The 22,285-nt window shown below is 37.8% G+C and overlaps 1 protein-coding gene across 1 annotated transcript in view; it reads left to right on the top strand.

Moving 5' to 3' along the window:
• LOC130361041 (trichohyalin-like) overlaps positions 1-22,285 on the top strand; it is a 275,344-nt gene that overhangs the window by 58,850 nt on the left and 194,209 nt on the right. The window contains exons 12-20 of the mRNA XM_056563601.1: positions 178-222; positions 367-411; positions 593-640; positions 3,482-3,526; positions 7,656-7,703; positions 10,729-10,845; positions 12,901-12,954; positions 15,079-15,123; positions 18,902-18,952. Coding sequence (XP_056419576.1) covers positions 178-222; positions 367-411; positions 593-640; positions 3,482-3,526; positions 7,656-7,703; positions 10,729-10,845; positions 12,901-12,954; positions 15,079-15,123; positions 18,902-18,952 — 498 coding nt within the window. The remainder of the gene's footprint in view (positions 1-177; positions 223-366; positions 412-592; positions 641-3,481; positions 3,527-7,655; positions 7,704-10,728; positions 10,846-12,900; positions 12,955-15,078; positions 15,124-18,901; positions 18,953-22,285) is intronic.

Here is a 22,285-nt window from a genome sequence, read left to right as displayed (position 1 = left end):
GGGAGGAACCCAACACAATAGTGTGCAAGTAGAGGATTATGTTACCTGTAGTGAGTATGAAGGGCACTTAACAATGTTAGGCTATTAACAAAGGCTATTATAGTTCTAATAATACAAAAGAGTAAGTTCATCATAAGAACAAAAACATCAATAGTATTTTGTCCCTATTATTTTTAGAGGAACATGCTATTATCGTGCCGGACATAGTGCCTCCACCACCAGGTAATGTTCTCAACTCTTCAATTAAATTTTAACTTTCTTATTGGTATGGTACTTTTATATGCTTAAAATTTTTCCTGTTATAAAAATCTAATTGTTTTTTTTTTCAATGACAAATTTCCAATTTAATATTATCTTCTCTTGAAGAACCCATAATGCATGATGAGCCAGAGCCAAAAGAATTAATTAAAGGTAATAATTTATAAGAATCATAGCCAATGTCAATTACTGTACCCACTTTGTCATTGCGTGCTTTATATTTTTGAATTGCTTTTTTTTTATCTTCTTCTGTTTTACTTAAAATTTATGATAAAATATAAAATTAATTGTATCCTTAAAAATATGCTCATAATTTAAGATTTTCTCCTTCTAGAAGAACCTGTTAAGCAACTTGAGTCCGAGCCAAGAGAAATAATTGAAGGTAACAATAAAAAGCTACATCAGCTTTCATTAAAAGAATGTGAAAAATTGAATGGTACACGATTATATAGCTTTGTTTGCAATGTTTTATATTTAAACTTTGTTTTCTCCAAATAATTAGACTTGCTGGATATTGAATTAATTTTAGTACTTTATCTTGGTACAAAAAGTAATAAATTATGGGCCATATTATTATATGATTAGAGAGACAAAGCACCACATGTAACAAGGTCTTATACAGTGGGGATCAAAAGTTTGGGCACCCCAGGTAAAAATTTGTATTAATGTGCATCAAGAAGCCAAGGAAAGGTGGAAAAAATCGCCAAAAGGCATCAAATTACAGATTAGACATTCTTATAATATGTCAACAAAAGTTAGATTTTATTTCCATCCATTACACTTTCAAAATAACAGAAAACAAAAAAATGGCATCTGCAAAAGTTTGGAGTTAATATCTTGTACTGCCCCTTTGGAAAGTATCACAGCTTGTAAACACTTTTTGTAGCCAAAGAAAAAATAGGTCTGTGAGATGTACTCTATCTGGTGACCGAGAACTTCAGTCAATGTATAATCTCCTATATACCCAAATGGCAATTAGTACGAGAAAGGAAAAAAGGTGACTGGTTCTCTAGGTAAGAACCAGTCACCTTTTTCCTTTCTCATACTAATTTTTGTAGCCAGCCAAGAGTCTTTCAATTCTTGTTTGAGGTATCTTTGCCCATTCTTCCTTACAAAAGTCTTCCAGTTCTTTGAGATTTCTGGGCTGTCTGTCACGCACTGCTATTTTAAGGTCTATCCATAGAGTTTCAATTATGTTGAAGTCAGGAGATTGTGATGGCCATGGCAAAACCTTCAGTTTACGCCTCTTGATGTAATCCCCTGTGGATTTCGAGGTGTGTTTAGAATCATTATCCATTTGTTCCAAAATGCATCACTCTTGTCTATATGTTTATTTGCAAAGTTCAAATGCTGATTTTTGTGGTGAGGACATAGTAGATGTTTTTCTTCTGATGACTCTTCCATGAAGACCATATTTGTACAAGTATCTCTTTATAGTGGAATAGTGTACCACAACTCCAGTGTCTGCCAGATCTGTGCAGTAAAACGTGGGTTTTGAATTATTTTTCACACAACACTGCGAGCTGTTCTGTCTGATATTTTTCTTGGTCTTCCAGATCTTGCTTTAACTTCCACTGTTCCCGATGACTGCAATTTCTTAATTATATTCTGAACAGAGGATTTTGACATCTGAAAACGTTTTGCTATCTTCTTATAGCCTTCTCCAGCTTTGTGAACATCAACTATTTTCAGTTTCAGATTTCTAGACAACTGCTTAGAAGAACCCATGGTGCTGATTGTTGGGGCAAGGTCAGATGAGTCTGGGCATTTAAAACCTTTGAGATTGACATCACCTGGTCTTCCCAGATGATGATTGAGAACAATCCATGACACTGGCAGGTCTCAGCTTTGCAAAGGGGGCAGTGCATGCTATAAATTCTGCAGGGTGCCCAAAGTTTTGCAGACACAATTTTTTTTTCTGTTATTTTGAAAGTGTAATTGATGGAAATAAAATCTAACTTTTGTTGACATATTATAAGAATGTCTAATCTGTAATTTGATGCCTTTTGGATATTTTTCCATCTTTCCTTGGCTTCTTTATGCACATTAATACAAATTTTTACCTGGGGTGCCCAAACTTTTGATCCTCACTGTATGATGCATTTTGGGTGTATTCACACATACCAGACCCAGCGTAGATTTGAAGTTGCAGATCTGCTGTTAAAATATGTATTTTTGATTGACATGACAATAAAGTCATCACAAATCCACAACTGCTCTGTAAAGTCATCTTTCCTAATGCCTTATAGCAGGTAAAAACCAACAGGATTGACACAAAAATCAAATGTGGCCAATGGCCATTTTATGTCCTCAGATATATTGTAAAGGCCTTGACAAAGTGACTAAGGATATGAAACTGCCACTGGCGGCATAGGATTTGTATGTCGTTCCTGTTGGTTTCTGCCTGCTATGAGGCATCAATAAAAATATATATATATTCAGTGTGAGTGCCATGAAATTCTCTTCATGTCTGAATCAATAAAAATATATTTTGGACTATATGAACTCTTTTTCTTTTTTGTAGGTATATAGTTAGTAGGGTTGAGGTAGTCAAGTGAAATATTGGTGACATTTTCACTAAATGAACATTGGATATCTTCAGTGTTAGGCTAAGTTAACACTGCAAATGGGCTATGACCCATTTCGGGTTCGTTAAGCTCTTTCTCTTTTTGCACCAAACAGATCCAAAACTTGTCGGAGAACAGCTGACACTGCTGGATCCTGATAGATCCCATTGACTTGAATAGGGTCTGTCCAAAATCCAGTATTTTACAGGAGTTAAACAGACAAAAATTGGGCATGCACTTTTTTAACCACCACTTAACCCATCCCCTTCCGACAAATTGGTCGATGAAGCTCCCTTTACCGGAGCACATCGTCAGTTGTGAACAAGCCCTTACTTACCTATGTACCACATTGGTTATATAGCCACCGCTTCCCTATGGGGATATCCGTGTTTCTAGGATTTTTCTATTCGTCAACAATATAATGTAAAACTTAAGAATCAAAGAGTCATGTTGGAGAAGATTTATTAATCCTCGTACCGAGGAACAATGTTGCCTGTACCAACCAACCCAATGCCATCCTTTTTCAGAGGCTTTTTTTTTTTTAAATAAATGAAACTATTTTATTGGTTACAATTTGATACATCTTCTCCAATATGTCTCTGCTAAAGATGTCCTAGGTATTAGTAATTCATGTATTTCATACTTATTATCCATAGAAATTGAAGAAGAGTTTTCAAAAGAGACTCCTGTACCAGAGAAAGGTAAATGTTTTTTCTTGCAATTTGCTTTGATTTTGAACTAGTATCACAACACACATCAACATTTTATGTAATGCAATGATTATATAATTAATTATACTTTATTATTATATAACTTATTACAGTTTTTATTGTACTTGAATACTTGTTTTTAAGAGTTTGACTGGTTGCAATTCAGTAGAAACCTTAATGATTTTTGTAGTTGCTAAAAACTCATCCCGACCTTGTCCTGTGCACAAATATAATCGGTTTATTGCAATATCTCTGTAAAAACAATTGTCAGCTAAGCACAACAACTTATATCAATTCAAAACCTTTTCCTTTCTTGAATTTTTCTAATATATATTCTTCACTAATATATGGTCTAACGTGTGAACTAGAGATGAGCGAACTTAAAGTAAATTCGATTCGTCACAAACTTCTCAGCTCGGCGGTTGCTGACTTTTCCTGCATAAATTAGTTCAGCTTTCCCGTGCTCTGGTGGGCTGGAAAAGGTGGATACAGTCATAGGAAAGAGTCTCCTACGACTGTATCCACCTTTTCCAGCCCACGGGAGCACCTGAAAGCTGAACTAATTTATACAGGATAAGTCATCAACTGCCGAGCCAAGAAGTTCGTGACGAATCGAATTTACTCTAAGTTCGCTCATCTCTAGTGTGAACTGTAAATCAATAAGGCTTTATATCTCTTTGGTGCCCCAGTACCAGAGTGGATCCTGTCAGGTAAACATTGCCTCAAGTATCTGTGCTAGGCCCCACTACTTAGGCGATGCCTTAATATTCATTACAGTTTTTGCCGGTTGATTTCTAATTTTATGCACTGTATCTTTAAGGATATCTGTCAGGAGGAATGATGAAGAGTAGGCCATGTGACCCTGATTGCCCAATGGGAGGCCCCCTAGCTAGCCCATAAATGGTGTTGGGGGTAGAAGTTATTTAAGAGTAAGAGTAAGAGTGAGTTGAGTAAAGTGCAGAGTTCAGTGTGAGCTGCAGTGTGGACAAGAGTCAGCAGGAGTGTGAGGTGATTCAAGGGAAGCCTAAAAAAAATCTTCGAATAAGCAATCACGCTATTCTGCAAGTGTTCCCCGCCAAGGAGGAGTCGGAAATTCCTAGCTGTGAGCACAGGAGCAGGTGAGTCGACAGGCCACACAGTGCTAGTCTGGGATAGATACAGTAGAAAGCCTCAAGCAGATGGATCCCAAGGGCTAGTTCATACCCTGGTGGTATAGCTTTAATTGGACATTAGCAGAACCTTAGTCAGCATGAGATACCTCAAAATCAAGTCTAAAATTGCAAGTCTTCAGTATCTAAAAGCAAGTAAAGTCAAGTGGGTGTGAAACACTACAAGTCCCAGCAAGTCTACTGGGCTCTCAAGGGTTACTCTGCATCTCCTCTGCTTTAATCTGCCCTGTAAGTACTTTAACAACTACTCCAGCCTCAGTAAAGATAGTTATCTGTGACTTTATATCAGTGTATTCTCTACCCAGTGCCTGGCCCAGGAGAAGCTCAACCATAGACCATGTAGGTTAATGGTGCCCTGGTGTCATGAACTGTAAACTACTTTTGCCACACCATTTACCAGCACTACACGCCATTGCTGGCCTGGCCTATCGCATGTCTGCTATTGATTTTCATAATATAAACTAAATAACACCATACCTTTGTTGATACATACACTTGGCCTATTGAAGTGTTTTTCAAATCATAGGCCAAAACTTTATTAAGCTTTTTAACAATGACTTTTAGATGTAGCCTATAAATGAAGTGTACATAGGACATTATTTATCATATTTTCCACACTTCAGACAAATTAGTCACTGACCAAAAAAATTATGATTGAAAACTCGAAACTCCATCAAAACAAAAATAAGCAAAGGTCTCATTGTATTACACACAAAAACAAGCTGAAGGTTATTTTATTATAACAACTTTGTAAATAGGTAGCCTGAATGTGTTGCCATACAGGTAGTATGGAAAATGCCCCTGGCTTCTAGGGAAATCTACCTCCACACATAAGAAACACCGATGCATGCCACAATTTATGTTTTTATTTATTTATTGAAAACCTCATTGTCTCCATATTAAGTCAGAGGTATTCAGAGGCACAAAAAGGCCCATGCATGTGAAGGGGAGCCCTTGAAATGTGGCTGATTTTAATGTCTTTTTCTTGCTTAGTTCTACTTTACTTCCTAATTATATTGATCACTAATGTCTGTAGAGTTTAGAGACATGCCAGCAGTACTTTATTTATAGCACTTTTAAATGGCTTATCCTAAGTCTAGGTTTGTACAGTGTTTTTCAGGTGTATTTCATTTGTAAAAATGCAGACACAATTTTTTTTAGCATTAATGTTCTCTATATAAGTCTATGGGAAAGTGGTTGTCTGTGCACACAATGGCCCTGATTTAATGTCGTATACCTGACCTGTCTTGTCAGGTTGTGTGCCAGAATTTGGAGCATGGTGGCAGAAAAAAAACAGAACCTGACCAACTCTCCATTTTACTTATAAAACCTGAAAAAAGTGGTGTGGCTGCTGGGAAAAGGGGATGTGATCACCAAAAAGGGGCATGTCCTCAAAACTCTTTTTTACAAAAAATCCCAACATTTTTACTAAGTAGGAAAACGGATGTTGATAGGTGGAAATCCTGGCAGGGGTTTCCTTTCCTTCCAGTGGAAAAATGTGACTTCAGCAGGTAGCGTTATACGGGCATGATGACACGAAAGTCAGGTGTACAGTAGTGATACTTTTTATTAGAATTCATATAAAGTATGTTACAGGTACAGACAACGCATTTCGGAGGGGCTCCCTCCTTCGTCAGGTCCTAGTTACAGTTTACAGGTTATGCATCTTATACACATAACACATTTTCAGATTTTGAATTTTGGCAGGACCAGAGGCCATTGGGGGCCGAGAGTGACGTCAGCCTCCATGGTCTGCTACACAGGTCTTGCTGGCGTGTTGGAGTATAAAGCAGGACCTGTATAGCAGACCATGGAGGCTGACGTCACTCTCGGCCCCCAATGGCCTCTGGTCCTGCCAAAATTCGAAATCTGAAAATGTATTATGTATATATATATAGGATGCATTACCTGTAAACTGTAACTAGGACATGACAAAGGAGGGGGCCCCTCCAAAACACGTTGTCTGTACCTGTAACATACTGTACTTATTATGAATTTTAATAAAAAGTATCACTACTGTACACCTGACTTTCGTGTCATCACGCCGGTGTAGTGCTATCTGTCAAAGTCGGATGTTTCCACTGGAAGGAAAGGAAACCCCTGCTGGGATTTCCACCTATCCACATCCGTTTTCCTGCATTCCACACTGTCCTCAACAGTACCGACGGCCAGCTGCTCCCGACACACCGAACCAGAGACTTGCGTTAATGCTGATCAGTGTTGTGCCTGTGTAGTGCAACCTGCAAAGGTGAGAAGGTCCATTAATATTTGTGCTACCCTCCCTTGTTATCCCTGATAATCGGCACTATGTAGCCCCATCTCTATCTCTTTTTTCTGCAATCTCCATTTAAAATATTTACTAAGGTTTCCACAGAAAATTTGGTGAATTTGAGCTCTGGAAAAACCCACAGCTCAGAGCATGTATAAAAAAAAAAAAGCAAAATGTGGGGAAAAGTGTATTGAAACATTAGTAAATACAGTGGAAAAATATTTTTTGGGGAAAAAAAACCTACAAACTAAACTTCACCCCACACTTAGTAAATCAGGGATGATGATAAAAAAAAAAAAAAAAACACTTTGTCTCCAGGTCTCTTTAAAAGAAAACTGACAGCAGGTTCATCAGCACTAAACTCAATACACAAGGTTATAGTGCAGGGGAACAGCATTACAATGAGGCATCATTTACCCAGATACACAGTACAGCTCTGCAAATACACAATGTATGAGCCAACTTTGCTAATAGCTAGCTTTGCAAATGAAGGTGGGACCTGGCATGCTGGGTATGCCTCGCACTTGTGGATCGGGATAAGTAATAACCTCTATGTAATACAGTTCACCAGCACTATAACTCTGTTTATTGGGTTTAGTGAGTGTGAACTGGCTGTCAGTTTCCCTTTAAATAAATTTAAGTATATTTACCCAATTTTATTTCTGTCTTATTTTTCCTGTAGTGACTCCACTTGTGAAAGAAGAGCAAACACCCTTAGATATAAAAACAGGTGAGTGATAAAGTAAAAAATATAATGTTAACTTTGAATGGACTGTAGTTAAGTATATATATATACCGTATATATATATATATATATATATATATATATATGTATATATATATATATATATATATATATATATATATATATATATAATAAAATCATTAAAAAAATACTGGTCATGTTCATAGAGCATGTTAGAAGTGGTCAAGGGTTCCTGTTTAATGGAACTATTTCAGACCCTATGTTTTTTTTATCATCTGGCAGTGGCATATTGTGCTTGAAAATTACAGTTTACATTATAAAGCATAGTAAGCATTGTGGTTACAATTAGAGATGAGCGAATTTTTGAAAAATTAAATTTGGCCGCTTCGCCGAATTTTCCCCAAAAATGTGTTTAATTCCAAATGTATTTGTAGCGAATAGCTATTAAAAAAAGGCTATTTATGGCCTACAGAGAGCCTTAATAGGGGTGTAGAACACTTTGCCTTGTCCTAACATGCATAGGGAGTATGCTGTGTTAGTGAAATAATACTGTTATTCCGTATGACATGCAGGTTACAGGCATCGCCATTAGAATCACTGCCGCAGATAGTCTGGATGTGGCAGCAGAGAGACCATATGGCATCAAAATTAAAGAGAATAAATAGATTTTTTATGTAATTTTTATTTGATTTAATTTGAATTTATTAACATTTTTTGAGTACCCATTCTGGTAAGCATCGAGCTGGCAGTCCACCGCGAGGTGAGCTACCACCTGTTCCAACCTGTTTCATTGGATTCTTATGGTAATTCCACAGCTAATATATGATGTCAAAGATCATAGGGCCCCGGTTTGAAAAGATTACATAGATTTTTTGAAATTTAAATTTAAGATTTTGAAATTTAGATTTGGTAGTACACTAACAAGTTTAATGTCCCGGGCCCCGGCGTTTACTTTGAATAAATAGTGTGGTTACAAAAGACCAAATCTAACAAGGAGTCACATGGCAGCCCAATGACAGAGCCTGGAGGTGGAATCAGTATGAGGAGACAATATAGTGGCTGAATGACAGCCTGGAGGTGGAAGCAGCAAGAGGAGAACATATAGTGGATGAATGACACAGTGTGGAGTTTGCGGTAGCATGAGGAGAACATATAGTGGCTGAACGACATAGCCTGGAGTTAGCGGCAACATGAGGAGACCACATAGTGGCTGAATGACACAGCCTTTAGTTGGCAGTGGCATGAGGAGACCATAAAGTGGCTGAATGGTACAGTGTGGAGGTGATGGCAGTGTGAGGAGAACATATAGTGGCGGAATGACACAGCGTGGAGATGGCGGCAGCATGAGAACATATAGTGGCTGAAAGACACAGACTGGAGTTTGCGGCAACATGAGGAGAACATATAGTGGCTGAATGACACAGCCTGGAGTTGGCGGCAGCATGAGGAGACCATGTAGTGGCTGAATGACACAGCCTGGAGGTGGTGACAGCATGAGGAGACCATATGGTGGCTGAATTACACTGTGTGGAGGTGGCAGCAGTATGAGGAGAACATATAGTGCCTGAATGACACAGCCTGGTGGTAGCAACAGCATGAAGAGAACATATGGTGGCAGTATGAGACAGCTTGGAGCTGACATCAGCATGAGGAGAATATATGGTGGCAGAATGAGACAGCCTGGAGGTTGCAGCAGCAGCATCAGGAGACCTGAAAGTGACATGGTGACAGAGTGGTGCAGTGGGTGGCAATACCAGTACCCGGTGACGAAGGTGGGTGAAAAAAGGAGAACTTGAGAATTTAACAGTTACAAAATAGTACACTACTTAGATGTACGAATGTGGTATGCAATTATGTGGGGAGAAAAATGCGCTACAGTACGCTTAAAAAAGTATTCGTGTATTTCACCAGCCGGTGAGTTCTTTTGCCTGGCCTTTCACAGTAGCTAGGCTCCTGAGACTTTAACAGTTACAAAATAGTACACCACTTAGTTGTTCGTATTTTGTGTGCACTTATGAGGGGAGAAAAATGCGCTACAGCACACTTAAAAAAGTATTTGTGCTCAAGACCAGCAGTACACACCAGTACTGCAACACACAGCCGCTTTGTACTACACCCAAAACTGCACTTTCTCTCTCAATCTCACTTCCTTCCCTATCAGTGCTTCTAGGCAGGATTTGTGCTTGAGCTGAATCGCTGCTGTCCTGTGCAACACATAATGAATCACATTGCTCTCTGTTCCTCTCTGTAATAGAATACTGTAGACAGTGACTGGGAGGTGAATCGCTGCAATAAGAAAGCTTTTCTGTGCAAAACACACTGCTCTCTGTCCCTCTCTCTGTGCAACAGAATGCTGACTTGAGTAGGAGGTGAAACGCTGATGGAAAAAAGCTTTTCTGTGCAACACACAGCGCTGCCTGTCCCTGTCTATTTCCCTGCAGTGAGAGGCTGAAGTGACTGGCCACAATATGGCTGCCGATTATATAGGGCTGTGACCTCACAGGGGTGAATGGCTGCTGATAGGCATAATGCTGCATGTGATTCAGGGTCATCACGCCTACCCTTGTTCCGGCCTTCCCAGGATTCCTTGTCCCATGTCCTCACATGTGGATCCGCCATTTCTAGATGCCCTGGAACCTGGAGTTTAATTAAACGATTTGAGCAATGGAATAGTGGTGATATTCGTATTTGTTATGAATCAAATTTTAGGATTAAGATTTTACAAGTAATTTACAAATCTGTTTAATTTTCTGCCACCAGTTGATTTGAAAAAAAAAAAAAAAAAAAAAAAAACATGTAAAATGTTTTCCAGTGGAGTACCCCTTTAAGTGTTTTTCTTTCCATTCGGAAATTTATTGTCACCTCATTGGCAGTTAGTTTATATTTAGCAAATTGTCTTTAACATGCAACATTGTTTACCTTTTCTAAAGGGATATATGCTTTCTCTTACAAGAAACATTTAAAATGCTTTGCATGCATTTACATTATCCATTCATGTCAGGGGTAATAATATTAGCATGTGATAATAATTCTTTTCTAATACTTTCAGGGCAAACAAACGCTCTCCTAAGAATAATAGCTGCTCTCCACGACTTTCAAGAAGGAATTGCCCGACTAGGGGGAGACTTGAATCTTTCATTGTATCCATTATATGATATTGCCCCAGGTAAAGTAAATATTTTATATACTTCTTAGAATGAAATGAAATGAAATGCTGCACATGGTCCTGACATATGACCAAAAGGTAGGCTGCTACTATCTATTAGGTTTGCTTTTTAACAAAATTGGAAAACTGCTGTAAAATGCACTTATTTCTTTTGACTTGTTGTAGAAACATGTCAAACATTTTGATCAGTTAGGGTCTTAGTGTTAAGACCCTGACCAATTGTTAGAAAAAACCATGGCAAAAGCATGGCTAACCGAGACAATCCTATAAACTAACATTGTAGGTTTGTCTTGCTCTTCTTTCAGCTAGTTCTAGCTATTGGTTGTGGTCTGAACACTCAGACTCCTACCGTTCAAATTTTTTGACATGTCTCTATAACATGTTGAAAGTTTTTTTTATAATGACAAAATTCCCATTTAAAGCAAAAGAAAATTGTATGTTCAGTTAGGTTATTGGATTATTATAATGTTTATAATGTAGTATAATGTTTACACCCTTTCAGCCTAAGAGATTATTCCAATTCACAGTATTTATTGAAAATAAGTGAGGGTTCTTGGGTCTCTTGGGTCCGGCGGGCTAGTTTGTGCTGTAACCAGGGGTCAAGTCCTGGGAAAAAAGTGTGGGAACTCACCCAAGATTTCCACTCGAGGGCTGGTCCTGCTAATGGGAACGATGTTCCAGCTGTGGAAATAGTGCAGAAACTCAGTTCCCATTCGTTCCTGCAAGACTTGAGCCCCGATTGTAACTTCATTAACCATAACTCCCAGGCTTTGTTAAAAGGCAAGGTTTTTATTGCGCTGAATTCTCAAAAGGGGCATGGCATAAAGTGGCTGATACATAAAAGTTTTATACAACTTTTCTATTAAGCAAAGTAATGCAAACAATGCCAGATAGAGCAGAACCCAAGATAGTTTAGTAGCTGTTTTAAATAATTCTTTGTAAATACATTTCATGCTACACTATACTGTCAGTATTAAGGATCTGGTCTAGTAATGTCTAGTCTATTTATACAATGGGTCAAGTTTTCCCAACTGTTGTGAGACTCACTGACCTAAAGGCATTTAAGAACCATTGTTTTAAGCATACATTAACTTGACTAGAATTAGCAGTACAATCTTTTAATGATTTATTTACTGACAAGTTTTATCACATGGCCATACCTTAAAAAACATACACACACTAGGGTCAAGGTTCCCTACTTTTTATCACCATACACCAATTGGCCATAGCATTTAAAACATAATGCCTAATATCGTAAAGGTAAGTAGGCATGGAAAACAAAATACATGAATCATCAGACTAGGCAACCTTCTTTCATTGTTCTATGGTCAGGTCAGATTCTCAATTTCATTGTCTGAAAGGGTCAACATAAGCCCTGACCTGTCTGTGTTAAGACTCATACTCAATAAACTGTGATGCACTATGTTTGTTAACACCATTCTTTGTCAATAGCCACTTTTTTTTTTATTAATTTGTGCAACAGTAAGTCTTTTGTGGAATAAAAACCGAATTGGATAGCCTAAGCTCTCTACACACAGCATTTGTCACTGGTTTTAGTGCAGTGATCCCTCAACTTACAATGGCCTCGACATACAATATTTTCAAGATACAATGGTCTTTTCTGGACCATTGTTACTTTAAACCAGACTCAACATACAATGCTATGAACAGTCCAGATCTGCAAAACGTGTCAATGACTGGAAGAACTGAACAATTGGAATGGGCATTTTTCACTAGTAAAACCCCTGTATTCCTAAAGTGCATGCACTGACTGGCTATCTGGTAGTGCCCCCTACAGTACAGGGAGGTACTATATGTTTTGTACTACTCTTCACCTGTGCCAGGGATAGCTGCTCCAGGTGAAAGCAGCTCCATTTACTAGGACCAATTACCAGGTTTCCAATTACCAGGTTTCCACCTGGAACCGATTAATATTGTAACTTGAGGGACCACTGTACTATGACTGTGCTATAAACAAGACTGAACTTTGGCTTTTATCAATTTTATAGGCAATGTCATAGTATCTTCAGTAATTAAAAGCCTTTTTATTTTTAGAAACACCAGTGAAAAAACATGACGAAGAGCCAGAAAAGCCTAAAAAAGAAAAAGGTACTTTTTCTGCTCTTAATTTTTGTATATGTATTACTTATCTGTTTAATTTCAATTTATTAAACAGTTCTAGATTTGCATGTCAAGAGCTTATAGGCAAAGATTCTCTGGTATCCTAAACTAGGCCTATAAAGCAATCAACACATTAACCTCTTAAGGACAAAGGACATAAATGTATGTCCCCATCACACCCCCATCACCACCATCATACTTCCCGTGATCACTTTGATTTCCAAAGCAGGAAGACAATTATGAGACAAAAATAATAATAGACCTATCACGTTACTCAACTCTGGCTTCAAATTATGTGGTTAAATGTTTGGCTTCTTTCTCTCAAACGTGAGTATCAAATGCCTTATAAATTATATTGATTTGGCTAACAATTCGGCTCTGTCTTATAGCTTAGCCTTGTTGCTGAAAATTTCTTTGACCGATTAGGTTGGCATTTCATGTACAAAGTTCTTAGGTCATTTAGTCCCTCAGGCTCTTTCCTTATAACTATTCACGACCTGTATTTATTTCCTTCAGCCACAGTCCGATCACCTCACTCTCATTTACAAATATTACTACTTCTAATGGAACCAGAAAGGGCAACACCTCATCTCCCTTTTCTTTGCTCTATATATTGAACTTATGGTGGCCAAGGCCAAGATATTGTATAACAAGATCCAGTTATTAAGAGTTTCATGGTTAGTTACAGAGAATTTAAAGTCTCCCTAATTTTAAATGTTCTCCTTAGCCTGGCCTTAACTTCTCATCCTTTAATATATTAGAAGTATTATCAACTCTCGGGTTAAAGTTAACATCTCCAAAACCAAAGCCTTGCCCCTTAATATCCCATTACCCATCCTTTCATTTCCCATGCATATGAGTATCCATTAACTTCTTTTTAAACTCAATTCAGGCATTAATGCATGTTATAATATTATTAGCTTTTAACGGCAAGGGAAGGGAAGGATAGACACATTGGTAAGCTTAGCTACTAGTTGAAGGACAACTCAATTAAATACATGGGAATTACATTTTTACCTCATACTACTTTACTTATTTCCACTCTTGTTACAGAATTTGTGCTCTATAAATAAATAAAAACCTCATTGTGTTTCCATATTGTGTTGTATATTCGTCATTAAGATGTTCTAACTCCCTTAAATGATTTAATATTTTGTAACATTCCAGTTAGAATTTTGAGCTAAGCATCCTCAAAGAAAGCACATTTTTTATGGAAATTAAACTAAAAGCATCACAGGTTGGCAAGCTCAGTCATGCTGGCTGGCAGAGGATGAGGGGATCTAATCCTCCATAATGTAATGTGCTACAAAAAGGCCCACATGGTAGATCCTGTCTTGGGCAACACAATATGCTTTACCAAATACAATAAAACTAAAAAAAATGAAAACTATGCCTCACCCCTATAAATTAACTACTCACTACAAGATTTATTGCTTTGTTACTTCATCCTTTGGCCTCTCTAAGGTTTTGCCACCAAACCAACTTTAGAGGTTGTGAAGAGTGGTTAGCTCTTAAAATAGACTGACTTTTGGGATCTACCAAATGCTTTCCTTCCCTTTAGGAGAGGAGAGTATAAATCACAAATGTGTGGCCAAATGGTAATCCATTATTAGTTATCCTATTCCCCCCTGAGATATGGCAAATTATTTGGAATCATGCCCCTTAGTCTGCAATCTGCATAAAATATAATGAGTCAAATATGAACTGTTACCTCGTTGGTATCTTACATCAGTTATTCAATCCAACTATCCTTTCTACATGTCTTCTGTGGGATTTTCTCTATCACAGCTTATTGAGGTTACCTTAACAGAGGTTAATTTACTTTTTTTTTCTTCATACAAAATTGTTTAATATTGATTTGTAGCATGGAATGTATAATATTGGAGATTCCTCACTTTAAGTTATTCAATTTAACGAGTAACATGGAAATAACAAACTTTATATTCTTTAACTGTACAATTGATATTGTTCTCTTTCTCATTTTATAATTCTCTGTAACTTAACTTAGTCTAATAAAAATGTGAGTTATAAAGATTAAATAATTAATTTTATTGTTTAAGGCAACGTTATTTGGCTTTAAAATAAATTTTATATTTTTATATGTTTTAATAGTACCGTTGAAAACGCTGAAAAAAGAGAAACCCGAGCGAAAGACAGGTATGCATGTGCAATAACTACTAAACTTTTAAAATAACACCCATGATCAACTGTGATAGGGAAAGATAATAAATCATAAAGAAGAATTAATAAGATGGAGAATAGAAATAGGAGAACTCAGGTAATGTAGCTAAATGCTGTGTTTCTAGGAGTTATTTATATCATTATATAATAATAGAATTAACTTTATAATTAAACAAAATATATGAAACACAGAAGCTAATACCAACATAACTCTGAGTCATTTACATCTTTTGGTTTCATTTAACTGTCACGTTGCTCAGACCACTGTACCGGCCTAGTTGACAATTTTCCCTAGGTAGCGGACTCTCAACTGGGCCATGGTCCCTGTGCTAACTTAAAGTTAAGGGGAGTTACTTGTCAAAACAACAAACAGAACTGTAAAAGTCAGGGAAACATACAGGGTTAACCCAATTGACAAACAGGGAACCAAAAAGATAAAAATAGCAGGTATACAGAGTACTGACAGTCAAGAAACCAGGCAGATATAACCACAGGTCAACAGAATACTGATAAACAGGTAACCAAGAAGATTTAAAGGGGTATACCGGTGAAAACCTTTTTTCTTTTAAATCAACTGGTGGCAGAAAGTTAAACATATTTGTAAATTACTTCTATTAAAAAATCTTTTTAGCTGCTGAATACTACAGAGGAAATTCTTTTCTTTTTGGAATGCTCTCTGGTGACATCACGAGCACAGTTCTCTCTGCTGACGTTATTATAATAATAATAACGCTTTATTTATTGTTGTCCTTGAATTTCAACCCAAGTCCCCAGCACTGCAAGGCAGCAGTGCTAACCACTGAGCCACCATGCTGCCCTTAGCATACATCTGCTATGCATGGTTGCTAAAATGGACAGAGATGTCAGCAGAGAGCACTGTGCTCGTGATGTCATCAGTGTTCCAAAAAGAAAGGAATTTCCTCTGTAGCATTCAGCAGCTAAAAAGTACTGGAAGGATTAAGATTTTTTAATCGAAGTAATTTCTAGTACAAATAAGTTTAACTTTCTGCCACCAGTTGATTTAAAAGAAAAAAGGTTTTCACCGGAGTACCCCTTTAACCCCAGGTTTACAGAGTGCTGGTAAACAGGTACAGGATGCAGGTATACAGATCAGAATACAGATTCAGGAAACAGGTTAAGGGTCAAACAAGATAAAGCAGAAGTACAAACACGCAAGACAAGGGGTGAAGCAAGAAAAGCCTTTGTTCAGACCTTTACCGAGGTAAAGTACAAAACACAAGCAAGAATACAAATTCAGGTACGAAGAAGAAAAAGCAGAAGCACTAACAAGCAAAACAATGGGCACAGCAAGAAAAGCAATTTGTCAGACCTATACCAGTAAAGTACAAAACACAAGTAAAGCAGAGGAAACATCAGGATACAAGCCAGGGTAAAAATGTACAGGTTCAAAAGAAAACTGGAGCACATGAAAGGAAAACTATAACTGCATTATTGAAAATAATGGTGGAACAGTCATACTCACTGGATTGCTTGTGACTGTGTGAAAAGGTGAATCTGTGACATAAAGTCAATGCTGGAGTGAACCAAGTAGGAAGTAGAGACTGCTTAATGGCTTCAGCCACATTAGAGAAATTAGAAAGAGGAAGGATCACATGATTTCAGAGAATCCCATGATACTTTTTAAACAGCTCTCCTTTTGTGCACTTTCTAGGATGCCAGTCCTGTTGCTGACCCAAAAATTTTATAAATTTTTCTCATCTTATAAAAAGCTTTTTTTTTTTTTTTAAATTTATTATTATTTTTTTCACTTTTTTTTTACTTTTCAGGCACAAAACATGCTGCCTCTCCCAAAAAGGGATTAACGGACCACTTAGAAAAAGTTTTGATGCCTCTGTGTGTACATAAACATCGGAAGGCATCTGCCTCCAAGAAGGGATCCTAATTTTAATAAGCATAAAGACTAGTGCAGTGATTTATTATTCCTCATATTAGTTACCACCTGGTAACATCCATTAACCCATAGCCATAAATGTTACCGTGCCTTTAAAGTAGGTGCATGCAAGTCTTACATCATGAAGCACAAGGCCAAGCATTGGATGGCCAAAGTGGTGTAAAACAAACAACCACAGGACTTCTGGAGCAGTGGGAACATACTCTGTGGAGTGATGAATCACACTTCTCTATCTGGCAGTCTGAGATTGGTGAATGCCGGAACATTTCCTGCCTGACTTCATTGTGTTTACTGTGAAGTTTAGTGAAGAAAGAATAGTGGTTGTTTTTCAGGTATCAGTCAAGGTCTTTTAGTTACAATGAATATAAATGTTAATGCCTTAGAATTTTAAGCACACCAGCTTGGGGAAGGCTGTTTCAGCATGACTCTACCCTAGTGCACAAAGCCAGTCCATAAAAGCATGGTTTGGTAAGTTTGGTAAAGAAGAACTTGAGTGGGCCACAAAGGGCCCTGACCCCAACCACATCAAACACCATTGGAATGACCTAGAAAAGAAATTTTGAGCAAAATCCTTTTATCCAACATAATTGTCAGACCTCCCATATGACCTTTTGAATAATGGGCAAAAATTCCCACAGACAAACTATAAAATCTTGTAGAAATTCTTCCCTGAAGAAATGAAGCTGTTGTAACTGCAAAGGGGAGACCCACTTAACATTAATGTCTATGGGTTTAGAGTCTGACATCCTAAACGCTTCCAATATCCTTTTACATATGGTGCAAAACTTGTATATGACATTTTTCTCCACATTTCCCCTCTGCAAAAACAGAAGAGAGGATCCTGCTTCCCTACATCTAAACAGTATACCTAGAGAAATGCAGCAGCATGGAAGACACAGTAGCAAATAGTGCAAGCTGTGATTCCAGCACTGGAATAAGAACAAATACCCCTTATAAACTCCCATAGTTACTCTACAGTTTGTCTGCAGCTACTTTTCCTCCTCTCCCTCTTTCCTCTTCCCTTTTCCCCATGTAGACTCAAGGTAGGTGTGAGCTGTTTTTTAGTGTCAATGATGAGTTTACGTAGGAGGAAATGAGCCTCATATGTGGACAAAGATTATATTAGAAAATGTCTGGTACTAGTGATTTAAGCAGTGCCGACTATAGTTATAAAACCCTTTTAGGCACAATAATACAGTGTAGAGAATAAATGTCACTTGATGATACAATAAAATATGTTATATATACATATGTAACAATAATATAACACACTAATATCTTACTTCTTAAAGGGGTACTCCCACCCTAGACATCTTATCCCCTATCCAAAGGATAGGGGATAAGATGTCTGATAGCGGGGGTCCCGCTGCTGGGGACCCCCGTATTATTGCATGCAGCACCCACCTGTGTTCTCACCGGAACCGCTGGAGGGTCTGAGTCGCTACTCCGGGAACGGAAGTCCGTGACGTCAGGACTTCCCCCCCGTGTAATGTCACGCTCATCCCCTCAATGCAAGTCTATGGGAGGGGGCGTGATGGCTGTCTAGGGTGGGAGTACCCCTTTAAACAGCAGTCAAAAAGCCCATAGAAAAAGCTGAGCCAAAGAAAAGGTGACTTTATTTTTTATGCTATTGTTCATCAAAATATCTCAGTATTTTTAGATCTTAGTTCTTCTGATCGCCAGTTTTCTGAAAAGAAAAAAAAACTTTCACTATAAATATTTATATGGTAAAAATTTCACTTAAATGTGAAATTCCTTTCTGATATTTGTTACAATCAAACAAGTATCCTACTTTCACAATGAAGCGTGCTATTTATATTATTTAAATTTCTCATTTAACAGCAAAAACGCAAGTGAAAAAGGAAGAAAAGAAACCAATAAAAGCAAAAGAAGGTAATTATGCATATCAAGGGAAAATAAAAATATATGTATATCCATACTGTTCAGACAAGTTGGCAGCCCCCATAACATTGTACAAAACAAAATAAAAAAATGCAAATCAGAAAATAGGAACAGGTAAGAAACAAATGGAAATGTTTAAATGGGCACTGTCAGAGATAAAAACTTTTTATATGTTGCACATCTTGGCAAAACAAGCATGCCTGTACAGTCAATGGATGTCTGTGCATACTGGGAGTTGTAGTTTTGCAAAAGCTGTAGGCACAAAGCTGAAGGCAACACTGATATAAAAAAGAGTTATCCAAACACTGTACCTCCAACTATTCCAAGATATTCCACTAAAAAGACATGAATGACAAAGGAACAAATAGAAAATGTATGCATAAAAATCACCGTTAAAAAAACAAACCTTTCCACTAATTAGAAAAAAAATCTAAGTTATCTACTATACATATGGTGATGTTGTCTTTGGTGGTAGAGTTCAGCAATCTCCAATAATCATTGTGTGTGCACAGCTTAAAACTAGGGAGAAAAGGGTTATAGGGCAGAGTGCAGAGATTGGCTGACAGCCCTATCCCTCTGAGAAGATGAAAAAGACAGTGATCAGGTTTATTATGCTATTTGTTAGGGAAATATGGGTGATAGAGACATACAGTCTGAGACATACTGAGTAACATATAACAGTTGTTTTTTTGTGGGATCTGACAGGTACGCTTTAAAGAGGTATTTCGGCCATAGACATCTCATCCCCTATCCAAAGTATAGGGGAAAAGATGTCTGACGCGGGGGGCCCTCCGTTGGGACCCCCTGCGATCTCCGTGCAGCACCCGCATTCTATGCCGGGCTTCTGCTCCAGTCTCAGAAACCCCTGTGTTTCCCGGAACTTGAGACGTGACTTCATGCCCCCTTGTGACGTCACGCTCTCTCCATTCATGTCTATGGGAGGGGGCGTGATGGCCAATTTATCCTTAAAGGGGTATTCCAACCTTAGACATCTTATCCTCTATACAAAGGATAGGGGATATGATGTCTGATTGCAGGGGTCCTGCCACTGTGACCCCCCCCCCCCACAATCTCTGTGCAGCATCCAGCATTCTGTGCCGGGTGCTGCTATAGAGATGGAGACGTGACGTCACTCCCCCTCCCATAGACATGAATAGAGGGGCATGTCATGATGTCACAAGGGGTCGTGGCATGATGTCTTCGTCTCTGGAGCAGCGCCCAGCACAGAATGCCAGCGGCAGGACCCCCATGATCAGACATCTTATCCCCTATCCAAAGGATAGGGGATATATTGCCGGAATACCCCTTTAAGTATCTGTCTTTCATCAGAAAAAAAAGTTGATATGTTCCATTTAATGAAAAAAAATAAAATAACATGTTGTTTTAGTTGGACTAAGTATACTAAGTATACTAATATAGTAAAATATATGGCACTGTTATTTTTATAGCACCTGAGAATCCTAAAAGCTTTGCCACAAGTCACCTGAAATTTCATTGCACTAGTGCACTTTTCAGCCTATCGAAAACCAAGCATTTCTGTCAAACTAAAACTAGGTGTCAAACTAAAAAATGCTAAGCCATGTCCATTAGCAACAGTAAATCACATAAGAATAGATGTAAATATTTAATTCAGCACATTTACTGTATATTACCTTATGTTTACTGTAATGGCCATCATTAATGCTCCCTAATATATCCAACCTCGAGTGGTTTGTTTTTTTCAGAAGATTACGAAATGAAGTTTGCAATAAGCGCAAAGTGTGTACAAAGCCTCATGCTGACTTATGTGAATAGCAACAACAACTTGTTTAACCCCTTAAGGACCAATACAAATAAACCTGTACGCCCCTGAAAGACCAGGCCTGTTTTTTCAAATCGGGGATGTCTGTCTTTATTAGAGAATAACTCTGGTAACGTTTTGCCAATCACGATAATTCTGACATTGTTTTTTGGTCACAAGTTGTCCTTCATGTACATAGTAAAAGTAAGCCGATATCATTTGTAGTTTTTTTACAATGCAAAAAATTCTGAAATTTTTACAAAAAATTAAGATTTTTTGCTATTTTAACACTAATAGGTTGCATATATTTATACATACTGACCAAATAGTTTATGAAACTTATACTTTCAGATGTCTACTTTATTTTGACGTCATTTTTTACTTTTTAATTTACATTTTAAATTAGTTAGAAGCCTAACAATTTAACTTGAAATTTTGAAAATTTTGAAAATTTGAAAAGTGCATCTTTTTTTATGTGCTGTGAAAGGTTTGCAGAAATTAAAAGGTAGTAGAACATAGGAACACCCCCCCCCAAATGACCCCATTTTAAAAACTAGACCCCTCAAGGTATTCGCTAGGGGGTACAGTGAGTATTTTAACACCATAGTTTTTTGGCAGGAATTATTACAAAGTCAGTGTTAAAAATTCGAAAATTGCAATTTTTCACAAATGCATCATTTGGGGGGCATATTTTTTGCACATCACTTCTGATATTGAAAGAAATGCACCCTATATTTTATTTAGCTGCTTGTCCCATGTTCGGAAATACCCCCGCTTTGGCCATATATGGTTCCTTGGCCGCGTGGTAGGACTCAGAAGGAGATGAGCGCCATTTCAGGGCAGAACAGTACCCCCACCCCCACAAGTGACCCCATTTATATACCGCACCCCTACAAGTTATTGGCTGGACCAGGGACCTCTCTGATTGGTCCTTGGTCGGCTGGCAGTATAACGCATCTGTCTGTGACAGTTAAGGCTCCTGATGGATATATCCACCATGTTGTGGGAATAAGCACCCGCTCATGGCGAATATATCCATTACTGCTGCGGCTGGGTAGCTCAGTGTGTCCGTTCATGACTGCTGGCGGAAAATCCGCCGCTATGAGTGGACGCAAAAAGCTACCCAGCCGCAGCAGTGAGCTCATTACCGTGACTGCTGCATAATGTGTAGGATCACGTGGCGGACATCCGCAGCATATTACATGCTGCGGATGTCCGCCAATGCGATCCTACACATTATGCTTTTTTTTTTTTTTTATTAGATTCATTTAATAAATGTATTTTTAATATATATATATATATATATATATATATATATATATATATATATTTTTACACTTTTATTACATTTTTATTTATTTTACACTTTTATTTTATTTATTTATTTATTTTTACACTTTTTAATGCTTTGGAATACTTAGTATTCCAAAGCATTGCAGTTATATGCTGCCTGCCAGTTTTCACTAGCAGGCAGAATATTTCACTAGCAGGCAATACCCAGGGCAGACCTGGGGGTCTTTGTAGGACCCCCGGCTGCCCAGATA

Source organism: Hyla sarda, chromosome 3 (genome assembly GCF_029499605.1).
Source record: "Hyla sarda isolate aHylSar1 chromosome 3, aHylSar1.hap1, whole genome shotgun sequence".
NCBI classification, from domain to species: domain Eukaryota; kingdom Metazoa; phylum Chordata; class Amphibia; order Anura; family Hylidae; genus Hyla; species Hyla sarda.
Note: the sequence above shows the minus strand (reverse complement) of the source record. Positions and strands in the feature narration are given on the sequence as shown.